Genomic DNA, 23,405 nt, shown 5'->3' with positions numbered 1-23,405 from the left:
GCAGGGCATATGGCTCAGTGCAAGGCCAAGGATTTCTTATCATCATGTCCATTCTATCTACATCATCACCATTGCACTCTGAAACAAATGATGATGAATTCTGGGAAATCTCCGTATCTTTCTCCGTGCTGCCCTGACAGGATTCAGGGATGGGTTATCAGCGTGCATGAGATCCCGGATGAGTGTGAATGTATGTACGTGTTCATGCTTCTGTTGCGGTGTTTAGAGCGCTTTTGGTGGTTTACAGCAGAAGTATTTGTGTAGACATCTGTGCATTGAGTGATGTGTAGCTGTTTCGCTAGTGTGTTGCCTAGAAATGTAATCGTCATGGTTGCATTAATAACTCATGTTTTGCACTATTTCTTTTGGGTAAATGAATATATGCAACGTTCGTGTGAAGTAAAAGGCTGAATGGAAATGAAAGATGAATGTGTGTGGTGCTACTCGATGTATTTGATGATTTAGTTTGCTCCAGATGATGTTCTAAAGGTTTCTGGGTGTAATTGCATCTAAAGAGCTGTAGAAACACATCAGAACGTCTTCTTAACCCTTTCTTTTGAACCTAAATTACCTGACAGACCAATTCAAGCAGGACTTCGATTTGACCACCCAAAGAAAAGCAATGGTTCCAGACAAAAGTGACCGTCATATGAGTTGCAGTTCTGACAGAGATGCACCCTTTACTCCTGTTGTCGTCATCACTTGTCTTTGTTTAGTGTTGAAGCTATAGCTCCAAACCTCCGTTCCCCAACACTAATTCCATATTCATTCTCAAATACTAGGTTCTGATTGAGAAGAGAAAGAAATTGCACCAAAACAGAGTCAGACTGACTTATGTTAGCAAAGCTAGCCACTTCGCTAATGTAACAGTCTGGAACCAAAGCAAATTCCTTGGTGTTAAAAACATAGAACCTATTAACGTTGAGCCCTTCACTTTTAATTCTTGTAAAAATGAAGTCGAACACAAATATCAGGTGAGTATCTTTAGAATGGTAAAACATATTATCAGCAAATGTTGTTGTCTTGTTGTTTTATTGTGTTTCTCATGCATTAGCCTCATCTTTAACTTTAGGTTGGTTTAACTCCAATGTTTCCACCCCAATACAGACTTCACTGAAAAGGACTGATCATGATGAAAAACACACTGACCATGATTTAGATATAAAATGAGCTGAGGCTGTTTTTGGCACTGCACTGCGCCTCTGTAGGTAAGATTAGAAGATAAGAGCAAAATAAAAATGGTGTCTCCACTGTATGTGAATCTTAGCCCAAAAATCTGAAAGTGATTTGTTTTTGTGGCAGACATGGGCTTAAGGTTGTTTTCACACTTGAGCTTTTGTTACCTGCAATCATAATACACTAGCTATGAAACTATTACAGGCCTATATATGGTATCTAAATATAGTAAAAAAGAACAGAAAAAAAGTTTGCCTTTATATTGAATTATATATCTGATCTGTAATATATTAGCCAAAGTGTTCCATAAATATTGGTAAATAAATAAACATATTACAAAGTATTCAGATGCATACAAATGTACTGAGAGAAAATTTAGAAAATATGATATATGTGACTCTTTCTGAAAGTTTCATATTTATGGTAGTAGGTGGCGACAAGTGACTGTGTTTTCTGTGTTATGAGTGATTCACTGAATCTTTCTCAACCAATTCGTTCAAAAACACATATTCATTTAGGCACAAAGCAAGTACACCCCATGGCTGCATCCGAAATCGCATACTTCTCAATACTATATACAGTAGTAGGCGAAAGGCAGTGGAACAAAAGTATGTCTGAATTCACACTACCCGGATTACCTACTTCTTTCGGTGAGATTCTGAAGTGTGCATAAGATGGACACTTTACTATCCCATGAGGCTATAGGAGAGGATTTGTGAACGGCAGTGATGCAACACAACTGAGGCTGGTAGGTCACATGATAATGACAACATGGCGAATATAGTACATCCAGATTACATTCATTCTAGAACATACTAGAAGTAATTACGTATTCAATATAAGTACCTACTCAAGAGAGTGCAATTTTGGACACAGCCCAATTAAGAGGGTCATTGAATCATTCACTCAAACTATCATTCAAGTACGAAAACCAAGGCTGCATTTAGGTTCACTTTTTATGCCCTTCCCTCGCTAACTTCCGTCTGTCTTGTTTACTCTGATGTACGTAATTGCTTACGTTGCACGAATGCATACTGCTGGTGAAACCCTTGTAATGGGTTTAAATGGAACACCCTAAGCCCTTGATTACTTGATAAATTAAGTCTGAGCACTGCAAGTTGCTGCTGTGACATCACAACTGTGTTTCATTGTGCTATGGATTTGCCTGTGCACAAAAAGTGCACGCTTCCTCTGTCAAAATCGAGGGGTTGAAGGTCTTTTGAAATAAACTTTTCTTGTCCACTTGATGAAGTTGAACGCTCTTCAAAACTGCGGTGTGTAGTTTGTGATAGGCTGCATCCGAAATCGCATACTTCACTACTACACTCACCTAACGGATTATTAGGAACACCTGTTCAATTTCTCATTAATGCAATTATCTAATCAACCAATCACATGGCAGCTGCTTCAATACATTTAGGGGTGTGGTCCTGGTCAAGAGAATCTCCTGAACTCCAAACTGAATGTCAGAATGGGAAAGAAAAGTGATTTAAGCAATTTTGAGCGTGGCATGGTTGTTGGTGCCAGACGAGCCGGTCTGAGTATTTCACAATCTGCTCAGTTACTGGGATTTTCACGCACAACCATTTTTAGGGTTTACAAAGAATGGTGTGAAAAGGGAAAAACATCCAGTAAGCAGCAGTCCTGTAGGCGAAAATGCCTTGTTGATGCTAGAGTTCAGAGGAGAATGGGCTGACTGATTCAAGCTGATAGAAGAGCAACTTTGACTGAAATAACCACTCGTTACAACCGAGGTATGCAGCAGAGCATTTGTGAAGCCACAACACGCACAACCTTGAGGCGGATGGGCTACAACAGCAGAAGACCCCACCGGGTACCACTCGTCCCCACTACAAATAGGAAAAAGAGGCTACAATTTGATGAGTCTTGATTTCTGTTTAGACATTCAGATGGTAGAGTCAGAATATGGTGTAAACAGAATGAGAACATGGATCCATCATGCCTTGTTACCACTGTGCAGGCTGGTGGTGGTGGTGTAATGGTGTGGGGGATGTTTTCTTGGCACACTTTAGGCCCCTTAGTGCCAATTGGGCCTCGTTTAAATGCCATGGTTACCTGAGCATTGTTTCTGACCATGTCCATCCCTTAATGACCACCATGTACACATTCTCTGATGAGCAGGATAATGCACCATGTCACAAAGATTGAATAATTTCAAATTGGTTTCTTGAACATGACAATGAGTTTACTGTACTAAAATGACCCCCACAGTCACAGATCTCAACCCAATAGAGGAACACCAACTTCTTTGGTGGAACGGGAGCTTCGTGCCCTGGATGTGCATCCCACAAATCTCCATCAACTGCAAGATGCTATCCTATCAATATGGGCCAACATTTCTAAAGAATGCTTTCAGCACCTTGTTGAATCAATGCCACGTAGAATTAAGGCAGTTCTGAAGGTAAAAGGGGGTCAAACACAGTATGTGTGTACTTATATAGTAAGTGAAAAACAGTATGTGTCAAAAAAAGCGTGTCCGAATTCATAGTATTCATAAAACAGTATAGGCAAAAAGTACACGGATGACCTACTACTTCCCTGATTCTGAGGTGTGCACACGATGGACACTTTACTATCCCATGAGGCCACAAGAAAGGATTTGTAAATGGCAGTGAAGCGACACAACTGATGCTGGTAGATCACATGATATTAACATGACAGCCTGAGTTAGAGGAAGTACGGCCACCCTCGGGTCATTTGCAATTTTGGCTATGCTGACTTTACACATTAATACTATATAGAACATACTTTTTTAATAATTAATTATAAAAAGTACCTACTCAAGAGAGTATGCGATTTCAGATACTGCCTATCTCTAAAAGGCTTATACTCGTTGTTTGAACCCAGTGAATGGACCCATTCAAATGAACCCTATTTCTGGCTTTGTCCTTTTGTAACTCAACTTGGGTTGTTTTTTTGTTTTTTTTATTAGGAGTGCAAAACTTACAACAGAGTAAACACAGAACACAACACAACATAACAGAGTAAACACAGAACACAACACAACATAACAGAGGAAACACAGAACACACACACAAAAAAAAGAAAAGTAATAGTAACAGCAATAAAACAAAAATAAGCACAACTGGCAAATAATAGTAGAAGTATTTAAATAGTAATAGCATGTATATATATATATATATATATATATATATATATATATATATATATATATATATATATATATATATATATAAATCAATATGTCAATATTTATATATATAAAAATAATGATGCTAAAGATGGTGATCAGTTGTGCTGACGGCAATAGTAATAGCAATAATAGATAATATTAATAATGATAATAATAACAGTAGTGGTTAAAAAAAAAAAAAAAAAAACGGGTTGTTTTAAATCCAGCATTTTTTAGAGTGTAGTATTGGCCATATTGAATTAATCATTCACCCAATTCATTCAATTGGGAAATGCGAATTTGGAACTATTTTTGTTGGAGGATCAAAATATGACAAGTATATGGTAATATTGTGTCTAAAATATAAGTTTCTCACAATTGTGATGCTTGTCTGGAAAAACAGCACCCTTATTGAGACGCACGATATCAACAGCCTGAGTGCATGGTACGTCTGATTTTAATTGGTAAAAAAAACAATATGAACAGCACCTTTATTTTTTCTGATTTCTACTTGTGAAATCTTATATAGTTATCTAGTTATCGTACCACATTTCGAAACAGAATTATACAGTTAGAACCAAACTCAGGTTCAAACGAAGTGTGAAAATTCCTTGAAATTCTAAATTGTGGATTTGACACCATTTTGGTTCGAACAAGTACATTTTGATAATAAATATCAAAATTGTATAATCATGCAATATAAGACATTTATAAGAGAGTAGATAGACTGAAACTTAATCAATCTGACAGTTGTTTTAACTAACTCAGCTCAAGATAGCAAAGCATGATTTGTCCCATTGAGCCCTTTGGGCTTGCATAACACTGTCGATCACATTTGTTGCAAATGCAGACTGTTACAGTCCAGATATGCTTGTGATAGCAGAACAAAAAGCACCTACGTTCCACATAAATATTCATTCTCACTTCCTGTGTTTTTTACAGTTGATCACACTGTTGCATCCATTGCATGCTCAGTATAAATGTAGTTTACTGCACTCAGACACTGGGGTGAGTGTTAGGGGTCATATCATGAATAATCAAAATCTATAATATATAAATATATATTTTTAAGAGGCCACTTAACATTGAGAAATCCATGTTAAGTGGTCTCTTATTTTTTTCAGAGCCTATTTTATCTCTTTTTTTCCACACACACACATATTATATGAATAAACTTTTATGTTAGATGTGATTAATAGAGTTGACAGTACTAAAAAAAGATTATGTTATGACCCCTTTAATGTACAATTGATAATAAATAAATCAATAATCAAAAAATAAATTGCTCTTCTTACTTAAAATCACATTTTAGGTATATATTTACCAAAGAAAATCCAATATTGAATCCTTCTTTGTCACTGAAACCCACTCTGGTCTTCTGCAGTGCGACCTCACAAGAGCACAAGTGTATCAACAGCATTTGTAATTCCTTCCTCATCCCCCTCTCTTCCTTTTCTCTGTGTTTATCCCTCTGAGCGTTTCTATGGATATTTCTCATACCTCTGCTGTACAACTCATGCTCCTGTTTTATTCCCCCTTTACCGCTCTTCCAATCCCTCGTCACCTCAAATCTCTCTTTCTGTCTCTCACTCTGACCCTGTGACCTCCATTTGCTTTGATCTTCCTGTTCTGTACTTCCCTATCGATCTATTTTCCATGGGAACTCCTTTGCATTCCATTTGATTTTTCTTTGTGTGTGCAATCTTTATCCTTCCATCCCTCCTCCTCCGCCTCTCTCTCTCTCTCTCTCTCTCTCTCTCTCTCTCTCTCTCTCTCTCTCTCTCTCTCTCTCTCTCTCTCTCTCTCTCTCTCTCTCTCCTTCTCCTCCCCTTGCCTCTCTCTCTCTGTCTCGCTAGGAAAACCAGCTTTCCGCCTTGGGTTCAGCAGACCCCGGTGTGAGTTTTGGAGGAGAAATGACCAGCGCTCCTGGCTCTGTTGGAGTCTCCCCCTCGGACAAATCCTTCACCCGACCCCCCCCGAATGGAATCTTGTCCTTCCCATTAGCCCCCCCTCCTCGTTCTCTTCCTCACGCACAACTCCGTCCAAACGGAGAGCTCTCCGGCAACCGAAAAATCAGCAACAGCTTCGAGGGCAAGTTTGGAGGGGGAGCAGGTCATTAACAACATTGACCAAATCTAAGACAAATTTTAGGAATTCGGAAGAAAAAGTCACATCTTTTGTCATCCGTATTATAAGGATGAAACTTCAGCAGTTGTTTTTTTCTTTTTCTTCTTTGTACATTAGACTGAGGACTAATGGGAGGAGGGACATTACTTGCACCATCTAAAACAAAAGGGCTCTCCATTGGATCCGATATGTTATTCCGACATCACTTTTTCTTTGGATTAAAATTAAAAGTCCCTTGCACGTACAGTACCTCTGCCACCACAGGTCATCCAAACCACTGGAAAGTGCTTGGTTCAGGCTCCAAGTTTTTGACTGAGCTCCCTCATATTGTGTAAAAAAAAAAAAAATCCAGGAAGAAGCCGGGAACGGTGGGCAAACAAACTTACACGTATGTTTCAAAGTGTATAGAGATCAAAATTTGACCCATGAACATGCATCAGCTTTGTCTTGGGGATTTTGTCTTGTCATCTGCCTTCCCTAGTGCCTTTCTGTATCTCTAGACAGGGTTTTCAAACACATAAGGATGGCGGAATTACTGAAATGGTTGTGCAAACTCTGCTCTCTTCTCGAGATTGCTCATTTAGGATAAATTGATGTGTTCTTCTGCCTCAATGTAATGCTGAAAATGTCAAGCTTTGGACGGGTTTTTGTGGACAATGTCTGGAAAGTGCTTGTGGTCTTTGAATTGCCTCACTAGACTGAACTTGTGCAATGTTTTCTCTTCTCAATCTCAGAACCTATGTGCATTTAACTGGTGCTATGGATTCACAAAACATTGCTCTGTGTTACATCACCGCCTCCCATTCTGTCATCGTCCTAACTGTTCATATACACTATGTCTTCGTCCTCCCATTCATCTCCTTACAGGATGATTTTGACTTTCTTTCAATGTGTGTGTGTGTTTGTGTGCAGTGTGAGGTGATCTCTGTCAGATCAAAATCCTTTTGTCTTTTTAAAACAAGATGCTAGGCCAGAATTCAGTTGTGGTCATAAGGCATTTTTTATACAGACGCGGTTTCCTCAAAATGAACATGATGCGAAGTGAACTGCTTTTTCAAATAAGCAAAACTTTGTGTTTTTTGGTCTTAAAAGACATTTTAAACTCAACATGAAAGTCAACTTGAAAGCAACCAATTTTATCGCCATTATGTGACATGTTTTTTGAGTGAAATAGGTGCATTTGAACTTTTAGGAATTGGATTTTCGATGGCTGACCATTTTATTTCAACGGATGGTGGTGCAAGTTATATATTTTGTCAAAAGACTTTGAAAACAACCCTGTTTTTAATATAGAATACTATGCACTAAATCATCATAAATAATAAGAGCAAGAATATGCATTGAAACATTTACATTTATGCATTTGGCAGATGCTTTTATCCAAACTGAATTCAAGGTATACATTTTATCAGTTCAAGCATAATCAACCCATGAATACTAAACGTGTACAGGGTCTATTTTGATTTCATGTTGACTTTAAAGTTGCTCAAGCATCTCTAAAGTAGTTGTTGGTGTTGTTGAATGGCAATTTTTGTCTAGATAAACTTGGTTTGAAAAATAATCAGAACTAATGTACTGTACAGAAATATTGCTAGCTATAATTCGTTTGAGTATCACTGCCATCTGGTACTGATTGTATACCTCATTGTTCACTACAGCTTTCGTTTTATTGTTTGTTTTACGATTAATCAGTTCATCCTCATGTTTCTACAGACTCAAGACATTCACATGGCTTCACTGATACAAGTCATTCATTTGTAACCTAATTCATTGCTGATTGCCTTGTTGTTGCATTGAAAACTACTCAAGTTCTGTATATAATACAGCTACACCAATACAGCAGGCCTAGATGAGAGCGAGGAGACTTAAATCATAACTGCACAATAAAAACACTGAGCTGTACTGTAATATTTAAAGATTGGGAAGGCACTAGAGAGGAGAATGGACTGATTGCCATTTTAGCTTTTAAGAGCTTCGAGGGCTATCTTTAAGTGACTTCTACTCCATTTAGTAATAATCAACAGGCAATTTTGTTTATGTCCCAAAAGCGGTTGAGAGAAATGGGATAACAGGGTTATCGGCTGAAAATGTGCCATGACATGAATATACCTCAGACGTAGAATCGAATGACTCAGGTAAACTTTCAATTGCCTCACAGTTTAATGCAAACTGGAAAAAAAAACACATTTTAAGTTGAACTGCCTGTTTTGGTAGTTAGTCCATTTCTTCTCTGAGATTAGTAGCAGTGATTGGTCAGCGGCTCATCAAGCACCTCCTCTTTTCCCTGCATCTCCAGCCAATCACAAAGCTTCATGGAGGACAATCTGGAACCTAATTGGAGGCCTCACCAAGGACATTCTTCAGGTTGGCCAGGGTTTAATTCCAGGGCGCTGTCACGTGATTCGGTTGGTTGACAGAGGGGAAACTGAGGGTTTGACTCAGTGCCAGAGCCGATCCAAAGAAAAAAAAGAATAGGTTCCCCTCCTCTGACGTGCCCTCTCTCTCTGATATAATTTGACGTGATGACAGTTTGGGATGCTTAACATCTGTCGGACAGCTTCTGCGTGCCTCGTAACAGCACGAGAGATGACGTCGCATGGAAGAGTTGGAGAGGTTCTGTGGATCAGATCAATCTCAAAGGTGCTGTTTTTTAGGTTCTTTACTAACTACATGTAGGATATTGAACAATCCTCTACTTCTTCTCATTATGATCTTCATATGCCACATTAGCTCTGCCTATCATGCCTGCCTGTGTCTCAATCATGTCTTTTGTTTTGGGGAAACTGAATAGGCCCGGCCTTTTTTTCTCAAGAGACGCTGATTTGTCCTTCAGCGGATTCGGTAAGAGGCTGGAAGTATCCGAACTTTTGTTTCCTGGTAGTTTTCTACTCCTTGACTGAACCTCACCCAGATGAAATCACATATTTACATGCTGGTAATGTGAGACAAGAACCGAAAATAATCCTTTTTAGATCTGTGAGTTTGTGACAATCTCCTTGCGAAGAAATATCGTCAACCTGTTATTTTACCTGCTCCCCCTCTCTGCATTTTGCTACGTCCCGGATCCTCGGCAACTCCTTTGTATGTGAAAGAAAGACGGATTCTTTTACTTTTTAACTCTCTTTCGTTTTGCCGTGGAGTTCTTGATTTTATGGACGACACTGTTTGGATGTGGAATCCTCTGGTTTAGAGATTTGGCGGGGATTGTGGGTAGTTTTGCGACGCAAAGCCAAGTTGCTGTTTTAAATTTAACTTTATTTCCTTCCTTGGACGCTATTGCCGGGCAACACAGACATTTCTCTGCTTCCTTTTTACACAACTAGACAAAAATATAAATGTTGAGAGATCATGCAGGTCGAATAATGTTGTGGGTGACTGTGTGTATATACAGTGTGTACAGTCTTTGTGTATATACTGGATGTATGGTTATACAATATAAATATATATATATGTATTTGTACATAAGGTATGTTTGTATATGCAGTGTACAGAATGTGTTCTTTTACACCGATTTCCCTTTTTCTCAATATGTGGACAAGAAACAGCTTAACAGAACTTTGTGGGAATTACGACTCATGTTGGCGACTCGTCGGCGGATGTCTTCGAAGCACTTTTTGCTCAGGCTGATTGTACGCAGTCTGAAACCTACGATGCACCGCCGTGAGTCGGCCACGTGGTTTGCCAGTCTAAAGCTTGCACTCATTTTCTCACTGACTGGGGTGTTTTGTAACAGGTTCTGGGTGACCAAGCAATGCTTGTACATAGATATATAGGCTTAATACCTACCGTATGTATGCATATATCAACTTCTCCACACATAAGTCACCTGCTAATCTTTGCAGCTTTTGCATCCCCTCTTGCTTTCAATTTCAATGCGGTGCCGTGCATCAGATGAGTTTTTTTGTTTTGTTTTTTTTGGATCGCTGTAAGAAAGTCGCTCTTGTGAGAAGACGTTCCCATTTTACTATACTGACGTTTTATATGGCTTGATGCTTTATTCCCTTATTACTTGCCTAGCAACTCTTCCATGCAAGTAATCGCTTCTTCGTCCCCTGTAAATGAATGGAGTTCCCATGATGTGCCTCTTTCTAATAAACTTCAGTTGATCTTTGTCAGCCATAAGCCAATCACAGTCATCTTTCTTGACAAGCCATAAGCCCCGCCCCTAAATTTCCATTTTTGAAAAGGGCAGACACTTGGGAATTTTATTTCTTTTTGTATATATTATATTAATAGAAAGAGTGGTATGTCAGAGTGTATTGCCAATGTTTTTGGATTTGTTATGAATGTTGATATTCTGGTTATTGAATTATGATTATTATTGTAATAATATAATGACTGCTGTTATCATTTCATCATTCTTTAGTTTATTCAAAGCTGTTGAAGACTTTCATTTCTTTTTGAATAAATCGGAATTTATATTTTTCGGGTGGGCTAATTATAGAAATGAAATCAATTAAACAGATGAATAAAGAAATAAATTCTTATTCAATTAATTTTGGTATTAAGAATGGTGTTTTTATCTATCTATCTATATCTGTCTATCTATCTATCTATCTATATCTGTCCGTCCGTCCGTCCCTCTTTCTTTCTTTCTTTCTTTCTTTCTTTCTTTCTTTCTTTCTATCTATCTATCTATCTGACTATCTATCAATCATTTATGTCTATCTATCTGTCTGTCTGTGTTCACCCATCTATCTATCTATCTATCTACACTCTAAAAAATGCTGGGTTAAAAACAACCCAAGTTGGGTTGAAAATGCACCGACCCAACAATTGGGTTGTTTTAACCCAGTGGTTGGGTTAAATGTTGCTTAGGACAACCCAATTGCTGGGTAAGAACAACTCAACCATTGGGTTAAAACAACCCAATTGTTGGGTCGGTGCATTTTCAACCCAACTTGGGTTGTTTTTAACCCAGCATTTTTTAGAATCTATCTATCTATCTATCTATCTATCTATCTATCTATCTATCTATCTATCTATCTATCTATCTATCTATCTATCTATCTATCTATCTATCTATCTATCTATCTATCTATCTATCTACTGACTGATGCCCTTCAAAGCTTCATATGGTATTTATCAATTCGACTGGGTAAAATGACAAAGAAGATTTCAGAAGCTTGTGATTTCAGTATTGCTGTGTGTCGAGTTTAAACCCCCTGGTGATGATTCACAAATGCAGTTGCCAGGTGATGCCAGATGGTTCGCCTGCTAATCGTGTCCAGAGATGACGGGTTGACGAGAATGCGTTGCATGAAAGTGTAAGGCAGTAGGCTACAGACAAATTCCTATGATGTATAACTTTACCATTTAAATAAATATATTTATTTTAACTGTAATGAACATGAGATTATTTTGCACTGACTATGACTCAGTCTGGACATATTAAGACAATTTGTGAGAATGACCCTAGCCTAACGTTACATCCTCCTGTAAAAACGGGATGAATTAAAACTAAACGTTTTGAGTACGATTACTGGAGGGAATCCAGCTTCAATTTCTAATTTCTTAATAAACATCCTATTTACAGTGTGCCTTCAGATAAATTCATTATGAAATATGGTGATTTATCTCTGGATCAATTGATTTACTGGAGACAGTGAGAAAACATGCAAAATAACAAAATACTAACAGAACTTTCTGACAAAATACCTGTGTGTTACTATAATTGCTAAAAATAAACGGTGATAAACTGGTTTTAACCACTAGTAGCCTGCAAATTTAAAAAGGTCTGCTACTTTCACAGTTTGAAGTAAATCCATGTTATTATAATTTTACAGCATAAACAATAACTGTAGTTTGGCAGGAATTCTGGCTATCATGATACATTTCCGAGCAGTATTAATGGTCATTTTTGTAAGAACCAAACACACCCGTGGCTGTTCGCGGTCATGTCATCTCGCCTGCCCCCGAGCGCTACTTGCAACTGTCGCGATACTTGCACGCCGCTGAACTGTGTGCGGTGGGAGGGGAAAAAATGGCCGCTCGCGAAGCGACACTCGAAATGATGAGCAACAACAACACAAACACAACCCCCTCAAAATGTGACAGCTGACCCGAACCGACACCAGAACACACACCGGCTTCCGAACGGATGGATATCGCGGCCGGTGACGGGGGAGGTCAGGAACGACAGCGTTTGTGTTTAAGTTGTAATTTGAAGGAAATAGGTGAGTTAGCAAGCTTGCTAACGTTAGCCGCGCGCTAAACTAGAACTGAACGAACCAGAACAAGATACACGAATACAGACCACAGCAGCCGTACTATCACTGCTAGGATGAGCGGACCGGGTCAGGACAGCGAGCCAGAGGCCAAAGTGCTTCACATTAAACGGCTGTACAGGTAAGAGCGCTGACAGCAGGCCGGCACTGTCAGAGAATCTCAGAAATTCTCTATATATTTTATGTTTTTTTGCGTCAGAAGTATTTAAAATGTATTCGTATAGCTAAAATGCTAAATGAGACGCCTGACACTTTAATACAGAGGCCGTATAGTCATTCTTAGCCTCTGTGAGTCCATAATGTCTCATCTGGAAATCTTGTATTATTTGACATGTGTGGCATGAAATTATAGCTATTAAATCTAAATTTACATAATGATTTATGTCCATTGATACTCTTTTTGGCTCCCATAAAAGGACAGCTATGGGTAATTAAAATGAGAGGCCAGAATTATATAAGAATTGAAGGTAAAAAGTATTTAAATATGTAAATATGAATTGTCTCCCAGTAAAATATTATATTTAAATGCTTAGTTTTATGATCATACCTCTGTATTGATTGTGGGAAAAAATATATAATGCATTGCAATACAGTGACAGGTGCACAAAGACATATTCCTCAAAAGCCTGATGATGTACCATATTTGATACTTACATTTTAGTTGATATTTTTCTAACATTTTATTTTAAAAATCCTGTTTGATAATCAAGTAAACCTAATTTTCTGCTGTTCAACAAATGTTCATCTTGAAATACTGTTAACAATATAAAATGTACTTTTTTACTTTATAAAAATCATTAAGGATTTCACAGCAAAAAGTCACATGTACCATGTCCTGAAGATGGACATTTTTACAATTAAGCAAAAAGGCTTTTTACTTACAAAAAATGTAACAGATGGACGAAGATATGTAGTACATTGTGTACAACTGCAAAGTTATGATCATGTTGATAGAGGCCTTAGAAATGAATGTATTATATATCATACAGTAGGCTTTCTTTAGTTAAGGAGCAGCAAAAAGTCATTTTAATCTCTAAAACAAATGCCTATGTTTACACCTTATCCATAAAAAAAAAAAAAAAAAAAAACATAGCTCTGATGTTAAGTGAATCATTCACAATCTAGTAGAAGAAAACTGGACTTAGATTAAATGTTTTGGATCAGTTTTTTTATAATATATAAAAAAAACCTACATTTCTATCTTTAGTAAGTAAACAATTAAGATTTTAATTAACTACAATGTATATTTGTGAAAACACATGTGGGAAATGCTGTATAATGCAAAACATTACTGATTTGTTTGAATTTCAAGCCCATGAAATTAATTCATCATAAGTCAATAATTGTAATTGTGATTTTTGATGTTGAATGGGATTTATTATATGGTGAGTTTGTGGTACATATAACCAAGTGTTCATCAGTTCTTGTCTGTTTTCATGAAGGGCTGTTGTGGAAACTGTGCACAAGTTGGATATTATAATCAGTGGCAAGTCGTCATACAGGGATGTCTTCAAACCTGAGAATATCAGCTTGAGGAACAAGTAAGCACAAGTTTACTCTCTCTGCAACCCAACCAGGCACTGTTAAGATGATTAGGGCCCTATAAAATCTTTTTTTTTTTTATTACATTTTTGTGAATTTAGTTTTTTTTTTTTTTGTTTGACCCTTTACTGTTATTTTAGTCATAAACAGAGTGTGCTTTAAATGTTAATATAACAGAATATAAAATATAAATTACGAATTACCTTAAATTTATTGAGGTAATTGATTGTATTGATTTACTCAGTACTTTTCAGGACAAATACTGCATGATGCAACATAACACTGCACTCTAAGTACTTCAAGTCACAACAAAATATTAATGTTTATAAGCTTTAAACTGTCCAGTAAAATGAATTATTATTAGTTTATATAAGTTTAAATGAAAGTGCTCTATTAGCTTTTTCTTTCAAGTAAAATAAATAGGACCAAAACCCCCTCAATTTCATAAGAATTATCTGTTCCATTCAGTACATTTAAGTGCAATAAAACAAGGCAAAATACAGCAAGTACTCCCTGAGTTATAAAATTAAAGTTGACTTTATCATCTGTAGTGATGTCACTGGTGGCCTTGCTAGCTTTATCCTTGTACTTCTTGTTCTTCACATGACTTTTGGATAACAGGTGGAAGGGCTGGGCGTTATGGAGCATAAAATATATCTCAATATATTTTGCTATATCTCGATATACGATGTATATCTTGATATCTTTACAGGAAAAATAACCCCCTAAAAACTACAGCAAAAACAAATGCCAAATACCACAAATTCTTTTTTTTCTTTTTTTGAAGTGCAAAGAGGTCAGTTCATGTAGGAATAAAGTGCTTTTGCGACATTTAAAAAAAACCTCCCTGATTACATAAATAATAATAATTTAACTGTAAAAGAAAATAAATAATACATAAAGCCTTCTTTTCATTCATTTCATCCTTTCAAAAGATGAATCAAAGACTCCTTTTTTACACTTAGTAAAAAGTAAAGTAAGCAGTAAGCATTCTGCAGAAAGATGGGGGCATGACTGAGATATAAATAAAATTTTGTCATAACACCACTTCCTGTTAAATTTGTATCAAAATTCAAACAGTACTCTTTACTAAAGCGTGACTGAGCGCCTCATCATGCGGATCATGTACACGTGAGCCGATATTCACTTCTTTTCCAGTTACAGAACGAAATATGAATGTCAGAAGGTAGGCTATATGATAGATTTAGGCTACAGCACAACTTACTGAAGAGCACTGTGTCTCATAGGACAGCCGGGATGTCTCGTAATTCCCTCTTGGTTAAAACATGAATAGAGCTTATTCATCATAATCCCGTGATAAAGCTGACAAAATAATAATAATAATGATATTGCAATCATTTTTAAATGTTTTCAAATGATATGCGATCATTTGGACATTTTAACCGAACAATCGTACTGTTTACAAATCATAAACTGACATGATTGTGACCGCGTCTCGCACCAATAGTGTCAATCACCTCACCTGACTGTGGGTGAAACTTGCGATTTGAGCTATGATGAACATTAATATTTCTTTATGAATTTTAGCAAGCAGTTGTGTCAAAAGGAAAATCATGGTCTCTAAGCTGAGTCTTAAACAACGCACGCGCTTGTCAACATGATAAATAATCCTCACCTGCTGGTTGTGAACGCCGCCGTGTTCAATGAGGCGGGAGGCGCGCAAGCACAACACAGAGAAGGCAAACAAGCAAAGTGGCGGAATCAGAATTAAATATAAACAACATATCGATATATACAATATGTCCAAATCCATATTGAGTTTAATAAAAAAATATCTCGATATATTTTAAATATCGAGATATCGCCCACCCCTAACAGGTGGTCAGTGCATATATTTTTGCGCTTCCAGTCAACGAAATGTTGTCAACTAAAGTTCGCCTGACACATAAAAGTAATGCGGGAACTGCTTGGCTCGGTACTGAGGACTTCGTGAAAATTATAGGGCCCTTGATTATGATGCGTTTACATTAAAGAGAGAGAGCTTTTATTGTTTGTCACACCTGCTTAGGATGCAGTTACAACTGAACAACAATACTTACTTTCCACGTATTTTTTTTTTTTACCAGATTGCGTGAACTTTGTGTGAAGCTGATGTTCCTGCATCCTGTGGACTATGGACGCAAGGCAGAAGAGCTGCTGTGGAGGAAGGTCTACTATGAGGTCATTCAGGTCATCAAGACCAATAAGAAGGTATTGCCATGTAACAGTGCACACATCCCATAATTACAAACATTGCACACATTCCATTATTTGCTGCTGTACTGGCCATCAGGCTGAAATCCTGACTGTCTTTGCAGCATATTCACAGCCGCAGTGCTCTGGAGTGTGCCTACAGGACTCATCTGATCGCTGGGGTGGGCTTCTTTCAACACCTGCTGCTTTATATCCAGTCACACTATCAGCTGGAGTTACAGGACTGCATCGACTGGACACACGTCACTGACCCACTCATTGGTGAGACATGTTTCCATAAGCATATTAAAGTGTTCTCACAGTCATGGAAAACCATGGAAATGTCAGGAAATTTTAAGTCTTAAAAAAATAAAATAATATATATATTATATATCAGCTTTCCTGTAGCTCAACCAGTAGAGCGTGGTGCTAGCAACGCCAAGGTCATGGGTTCGATTCCCAGGGAAAGCAAGAATTGACAATAATGTAAAATTTGTACCTTGAATGCAATGTAAGTCGCTTTGGATAAAAGCGTCTGCCAAATGCATAAAATGTATTTATATATTGGTCTTATCTAATTGTGTACTTAAATTTAACAGCCGACAGCTGAGGCCATCCTTAAAAATATTCTTGTTTGCCGTAACCCAACCAACCGATATTTGTTTTTTTGGGTTTTTTTTTAGTCCGACCGACTTGCCGGTTGTAAATTTGCTTTAAGACCGACCAATTTCTTTTTTTACTCTTCAAACAACTAATACAAAAGTAATAAAATAATATGAATTATATTTTAGTAATTATTATAAATATATAAATTGCCTAGGCCTACATACAAACTAAGGCTAGTTTCTTTCTTTTATAGAAAAACCTGTGACGCCATCTATGTTTACACTATGGTTAACGGATGTCACACTATGGCCTGTGCGTTCGTTTCGGCTCATTCTCTCATTCACTGTGATGTTACACTATTAAAGCCCTGTCTGAGATTTCGCCGCATTTTGTGACTGGAGTCAGGACCATGGACCCGTCACATGGAGGGCTTCTGGGGTTTGAGCCCCTGCCCTTTTTGAAAATTAATCAAAAGTGCCCCTCTCAACATTCATCATTACTAAATGGTGGCTAATAAAACAGAATTTGATTTATAATTAATATAACAACGTGTACAAAACAGTAACAAATGACGGAAAAGCCGTTTATCTTGTCTCTGTCAGTCTGAAATGTCATTGTCATAAAGCGTTGCTATGGGTAGCGTGTGTTTTGCTCGACTACGCGCAGCGCGTGGTGGGAGCGGCGGCACTGGTTGTAACTTGAAAAATAATGCTTTATGTATGGTTCAGTCGATGGATACACGTGCTGGCTCCTCAGTGATAGGCTACACTACAACAGCGATAATAAAAGAAAAACGTGGGCAAAACGGTCTATCTTTGTAAACTGTGTTCAATGCATGCAAGTGCTGCCGTATGACCAGTCATTTTCGCCATCATCACTCACCCAGTATATTCGCCAGAAGATGCGAATGAGAACTCTCTGCAGTGTGAGAAGATCTGTCTCTCTGCGCTCGTTCAAAAGCGCGCACGCGTCTCACAGCGCGCAAATATTGAGTTCTCTCAAGTCTTGCGCTTGAACGGACAAACTCACACAAAAAGTATGTCAACATGTCGATCTCGATGAGTATCAAAGCAGACATAGTCTGTATATGCCTTTAGAGAACTGTATACAGTCGAGAAAGACGAGCATATCCCTGTATTAGGTCTTAAAGGCGCAGTAGCCTTTACTGCTGTCTGTTTAATGTCAAACAAACGATAAGGACATCACTCACTGCTCTTGATTGAATAGCTTTTGTAAGTTTAATAAGGATTAATTTTTAATTTAAACAGTTAAATGTGCAGATATTTTACATTTAATTAATTTATTCAATTTCTCTACCTAAAAACTAATACTACCTACGTAATCACCATTAGCAAAGAATTACCTTTTTTTTAATATTAAAATTTGAAGAAAAAAAATATAGACCTACCTACCGACACTTTTTTTTTTTTTTTTTTTTGTGTTACTGCAAACCAAAATATTTTTAAGGATGGCCTGATTGGTTGATTGTAATCTATTACATACCTTTCTTAATACAATTTATATACTAAATGTGATTTTCTCTCTCTGTCTCGCTCGCTCGCTCTCTCTCTCTCTTCGAAAATGTGGATTTTATTTAATTGGCAAGTAATTGCTCTGTGTAAGTGTACTCTTTATGAGTTAATGGCAAAAAAAAGTTGTGGAAATTAACTGGGCTAAAGTTTTGGGAACCCCAAAGTGATCATTTATTAGCCCTCATGTTGTAAATATGTCTCAACAGTATATCAAGATTTTCCCCAATTGTGGAGAACTTGGAAATACAAGGGAAGTCAAAATGTGATTTCCAGGCCTAATGATCGATGAAAAAAACGTATAAATCATATAATCAGAGTTTTTTCATGGCAAAAGTTTAGTGATCACACATTTTCATTACTCAAAACAGTGTCATCAGTACCATAAGTGAGTCTGTTTTAAACTTCACTAAATGAATGAATGAATGTGTGCCACTTAAACCAGCATCAGATAAAGGAGCAAACAATCTAAATCAGACTTTACTTTGCTGTTTGGTGATCGTGCCACATCAAACCACAGTTATGATATCAAACTGATGTGTCAGAGGTGAATATATGCCGGTTATAAAGTGTGTAAAGTTTTCTTCTCATCACGTAAGTGCATGTTATTACTTTCAGGAAACCAATACATATATTTAAGATGATTGCCCTATATACCATGTATAATGCTGAAAATATACTGTATAAATTTATGTTCAATGTGATCTGAAAAATCTACACAGTTATGGAATTTTGGAAAAGTATGTAATTTTTAAATGTAAGTATGTGTAGAAATTTATCTTGTCATCTCTTGTTTATAATTGGCTAGAAATTCCTTTTGTGAGTGTAATATCTTTAAGAATGATGATTTTTATTTTATTTTAGTCATATCACTTGAAGTCATTGAAAAGTTAATTGGTAAAATAGTTACTGTGGAACTCTGTGTTGCAAAATCTATTGGATCCCACAGTATAGACTGTCATACTCCTCTGAATGAACCTTTCTGTGGTCAATGCAGGTCGTAAGAAACCAGTCTCAGCCACCCCTAAAGAGATGGAGTGGGCCCAGATGGCATGTCACAGATGCCTGGTGTACTTGGGAGATCTCGGTAAGTGTGTTCTCACTTGATATTTAATAAAATCATCCTTGGAAAGCTCTGTCTTGCAGTGTAATTGCATCCTCATACAATCAGAAATTAAACCGTTTAATGTTTATGAAGCGCGGTACCAAAACGAACTGGCAGGAGTGGAGGCAGAGCAGCTGGCGGAGCGCTTTTATCACCAGGCCCTGTCTGTCGCACCTCACGCCGGTGAGCGAGTCCTTGCTTCTCTCATCCGCCTAACAACACATTCTCCTGGCACAAAAGAGCATGTTTTAATATGATTTTCACTGTTAAACAGTGAATCTTAATTCTCATTTAATGGTATTCATTGTGATTATTTAATTTTATTTGAATTTCACGTTATTGCTTTGGGGAAATGTGATTGTTGTCTTTTACAGGCATGCCGTTTAATCAGTTGGGTACACTTGCTGGAAGTAAATTTTATAATGTGGAGGCTACTTACTACTACTTGCGCTGGTAAGGCATTTGAGAACAGAATCATGTTAATACATAAGTAAAACACAATAAATGGATATTGTACAGTAATAAAAAAGAGGGATGTAATAGACTGTTACATCCTATTCTTTATTTTTATTTTATTTAATATGATTAATGTTCCAAGAATCTGATAACCCTGCATGAACGTGACAAACTGTTTTTTCCCATTGAACAGTATTCAGTCAGAGACACCCTTCGACGGGGCTTATGGGAATTTAAAGCGTCTTTTTGACAAGGCAGCCAAGATGTACCACCAAGTGAAGAAACAAGAGATGAAGAAACTTTCTCCCTCACGCCAGAGGTGTGTTTCCTCTCTTTTATATACATATAAAAGACATGATAAAGGAATGTTTCTGAAAATGTCCACTGTGTTCAATATGTTCCTGGTTCTCAGACTTTTTGACTTGCCTCCCATTGTTCAACATTCAAAGGCCACTCATATAGGCTATAATACTTCCAGAAACTGGTGGTGTCAATATAGTATATAAATGACTGCAATTATTATTATTTTTAATGTATTTTATTTAAAGTTATATTAAACACAAAAGCATAAAACACTAACCAACATAGGACAACAAAAAACACATTTACACACAAGAGAAACAAAATCTGGATTGCCTCAAATATATACAAAATAATTATTGAAAATGTAAACATAAATGACAATATTCACAATTGTTTGATAAATCAGATAATTCACTATAAGAAAAGAAGTGGAGGTTTATAAAATATATCATTGTTTAACTTCCAAAAGTCTCAAGAGAGGTCCCCATGTGGCTACAATTATTGTTTTGATTGCCAAATAAAACTTGCCAAATACTTGCCAAATAAATGGTCAAGTAAGTAAAAATAATTTTCTCTCAACAAGTTGTTGAGAGAAAATTATTTTAAATTTATTAAAGATCTTACCGACAATGGTGTGTAAAATTTAAAAAAATGTCATGTTTAAGACTGAAATAGTGTACAAAACAAAGTCTGTAATGCTCAGTATAAATGTTCTTTGTCAACTCGGGTTTGATCCAGAGTTTGTGAACAGCCATTCACAAGGAACATGGGGAGCTTCAGTTTGATTCACTCCTCGGAGAGAAACGCTCAAATCACTTCTCTGTTTTGATTGAGATTATGAACAAATTTCATGAATTTAAATGCATTTATAAGGCAAGAATAAACGCTGCTGCAGAAAAAATATGAGAAGGCAGCTGAAAGAAAATATCTGACTCAATGCAAGTGAATAAACTACATTTAAATATTAATTAAGCTTTATATATTAAAGCTTGTGTGTGTGTGTGTGTGTGTGTGTGTGTGTGTGTGTGTGTGTGTGTGTGTGTGTGTGTGTGTGTGTGTGTGTGTGTGTGTGTGTGTGTGTGTGTGTTTGTGTGAGATTTTAAATGCAGTTTATTTGACTATATGAATTATAAATAATTAAAATATATATGATATATAATAAATTATTAAAGGGAAAAATAAAGGCAATTTTGTCTCAAATTTTGTTTCACTATGAAATTGATTAATTTTGGTTATTATTGCTTAAGGTCAAAAGACATCAAAAGACTGTTGGTGAGCTTCATGTATTTGCAGAGCCTGTTGCAGCCCAAGAACAGGTGAGGGCATCAACCCGTTTAATGATATAGAAAAGATCTATCCTTCCCCTGAAAGGTACAAGATATGATTTGAGAATCAAATGAACTCTTCTCTGTAGTTTGATGGAGACGGAGCTGACATCACTGTGCCAGTCCGTGCTGGAAGACTTTAACCTGGTGCTGTTCTACCTGCCCATTCCTGCTCACGGTAACCAGTCAGTCAGCGAGGAGGAGGAAGAGCACGACTCTGTCTGTTCTGTGCTTTCCGACAGCCTCATATTCAAGATGGTGGTAACTTGCCTTATGGTGGTGCACAGCCTGAAAAGAGGGGGTAAGCAGGGACTGAAAGGATTGATCATGACGTTTAACATCTGCTGCTGATTTTACGCCATGTCATTTTGTCATTAATTATATCGCATTGCAGTTAATAAGCAGACAGATACTGCTTTAACAACCTAAAAACATGTTAAGTTTATTTTTAATCTGTGAAATGGCAGATGTGTATTGTTTTAAGCCTCTTTTGATACATCATGCACAAAAGGCACAATTTGGCCCTTGTCAGACTCCCTTAAATCCTTATTCTTGCCCATATTTCCTGCTTCTTACAAATCAACTTTGAGGGCAAAATGCTCACTTGCTGCCTAATTTATCCCACCCACAGGGGCTGTGAAGAAGAGATGATAAGTGTGATCTTAAACATTATTAAGGTCGTAATGTTATGCCTGATCAGGATATATATATAAAATATCTGTTGATTTTAATGGCCGCTTAGGGCAGAGTTGGAAGCATTCAGACCAGAGTTGTTATTTTAGTTTTCTCACAAATGAAGTACAAACTCATCTGTCAACTGTAATTCAATTCTAGCTTCAAAGCAGTACAGCGCCTCCATCGCTTTCACATTGGCTCTGTTCTCCCATTTGGTCAATCATGTCAACATTCGACTGCAAGCTGAACTGGAGGAGGGAGAGAGTGATGTCCCACCCCTGCGCACTGATAACACTGGTACGGGTACTTCTTTGCTTTTATGTCCTTTTGTCTTTCTAATTGTAAGGTTCTTGTGTAATTTGCCAAAGAAGTTGCCGTGTCTGAACCAAGCGATCTCTCTTGAAACCAATACAGGGTGTCCGCGGGGTTTTAAAAAGTATTAAAAAGTGATAAATCCAAATTGTCCAATTTAAGGCCATTAAAAGTGTTAAATGTGGTCTCAGATGTATTATTTTTTTCCAAATTAGGTATTATTTTTTCAGACTATCAGGTGTCCTATTCTGATTGAAATGTCCCGTTTAAATATGGGCTTTAGCATATCTGGGCACATGATCAAAGATCTTTCGTCTCCGTCTCAACGTATGTTTGATGCTGACGTCATATTCAGTGGTCGTTCGGCATCATCTCAGAACAGCAGCGCGCTCAACAGAAGTGGCTGGCTTACGTTTTATATTAGACTTGCTTCAAGGCATATCTTCAACGACTGTCCCCATAAGAGCAATCTTAAATGATTTATATAAAGTCTAAAATGAACAAAAAAGTTGTGAGAGAATGAGGCGCGATCCATAGACAGTATATAAACAGTGAGATCCGCGTGTCTGTCTGCTCTTAAAGGGACAGCAGCCAATAAAGCTTCCTGTCAGGGAACAGAGAAAATGACTCGCTGCTCTTGACTAAATAACTTTTGTAGCTTTAATAAGGATTAAC

At 37.2% G+C, this 23,405-nt stretch overlaps 2 protein-coding genes and 1 non-coding gene across 3 annotated transcripts in view; all 3 read left to right on the top strand.

Moving 5' to 3' along the window:
* syngap1b (synaptic Ras GTPase activating protein 1b) overlaps window positions 1-10,953 on the top strand; it is a 203,012-nt gene extending 192,059 nt beyond the window's left edge. Inside the window, 2 exon segments of the mRNA XM_067447984.1 lie at window positions 6,187-6,393; window positions 6,395-10,953. Of these exon segments, the coding sequence (XP_067304085.1) occupies window positions 6,187-6,393; window positions 6,395-6,469 (282 nt within the window). The 3' untranslated portion in view covers window positions 6,470-10,953.
* A 1,454-nt stretch (window positions 10,954-12,407) lies between these two features.
* The window catches only part of smg5 (SMG5 nonsense mediated mRNA decay factor), a 28,790-nt gene continuing 17,792 nt past the window's right edge, over window positions 12,408-23,405 (top strand). Inside the window, exons 1-11 of the mRNA XM_067447983.1 lie at window positions 12,408-12,805; window positions 14,127-14,225; window positions 16,314-16,437; window positions 16,545-16,701; window positions 19,552-19,641; window positions 19,753-19,842; window positions 20,034-20,112; window positions 20,309-20,434; window positions 21,666-21,734; window positions 21,833-22,044; window positions 22,578-22,715. Of these exons, the coding sequence (XP_067304084.1) occupies window positions 12,741-12,805; window positions 14,127-14,225; window positions 16,314-16,437; window positions 16,545-16,701; window positions 19,552-19,641; window positions 19,753-19,842; window positions 20,034-20,112; window positions 20,309-20,434; window positions 21,666-21,734; window positions 21,833-22,044; window positions 22,578-22,715 (1,249 nt within the window). The 5' untranslated portion in view covers window positions 12,408-12,740. The remainder of the gene's footprint in view (window positions 12,806-14,126; window positions 14,226-16,313; window positions 16,438-16,544; window positions 16,702-19,551; window positions 19,642-19,752; window positions 19,843-20,033; window positions 20,113-20,308; window positions 20,435-21,665; window positions 21,735-21,832; window positions 22,045-22,577; window positions 22,716-23,405) is intronic.
* On the top strand, window positions 16,816-16,890 carry trnaa-agc (transfer RNA alanine (anticodon AGC)). Its single transcript has one exon. It is a non-coding gene; the product is annotated as a tRNA-Ala (tRNA).

This window comes from Pseudorasbora parva, chromosome 7 (genome assembly GCF_024679245.1).
Source record: "Pseudorasbora parva isolate DD20220531a chromosome 7, ASM2467924v1, whole genome shotgun sequence".
NCBI lineage: Eukaryota > Metazoa > Chordata > Actinopteri > Cypriniformes > Gobionidae > Pseudorasbora > Pseudorasbora parva.
Note: the sequence above shows the minus strand (reverse complement) of the source record. Positions and strands in the feature narration are given on the sequence as shown.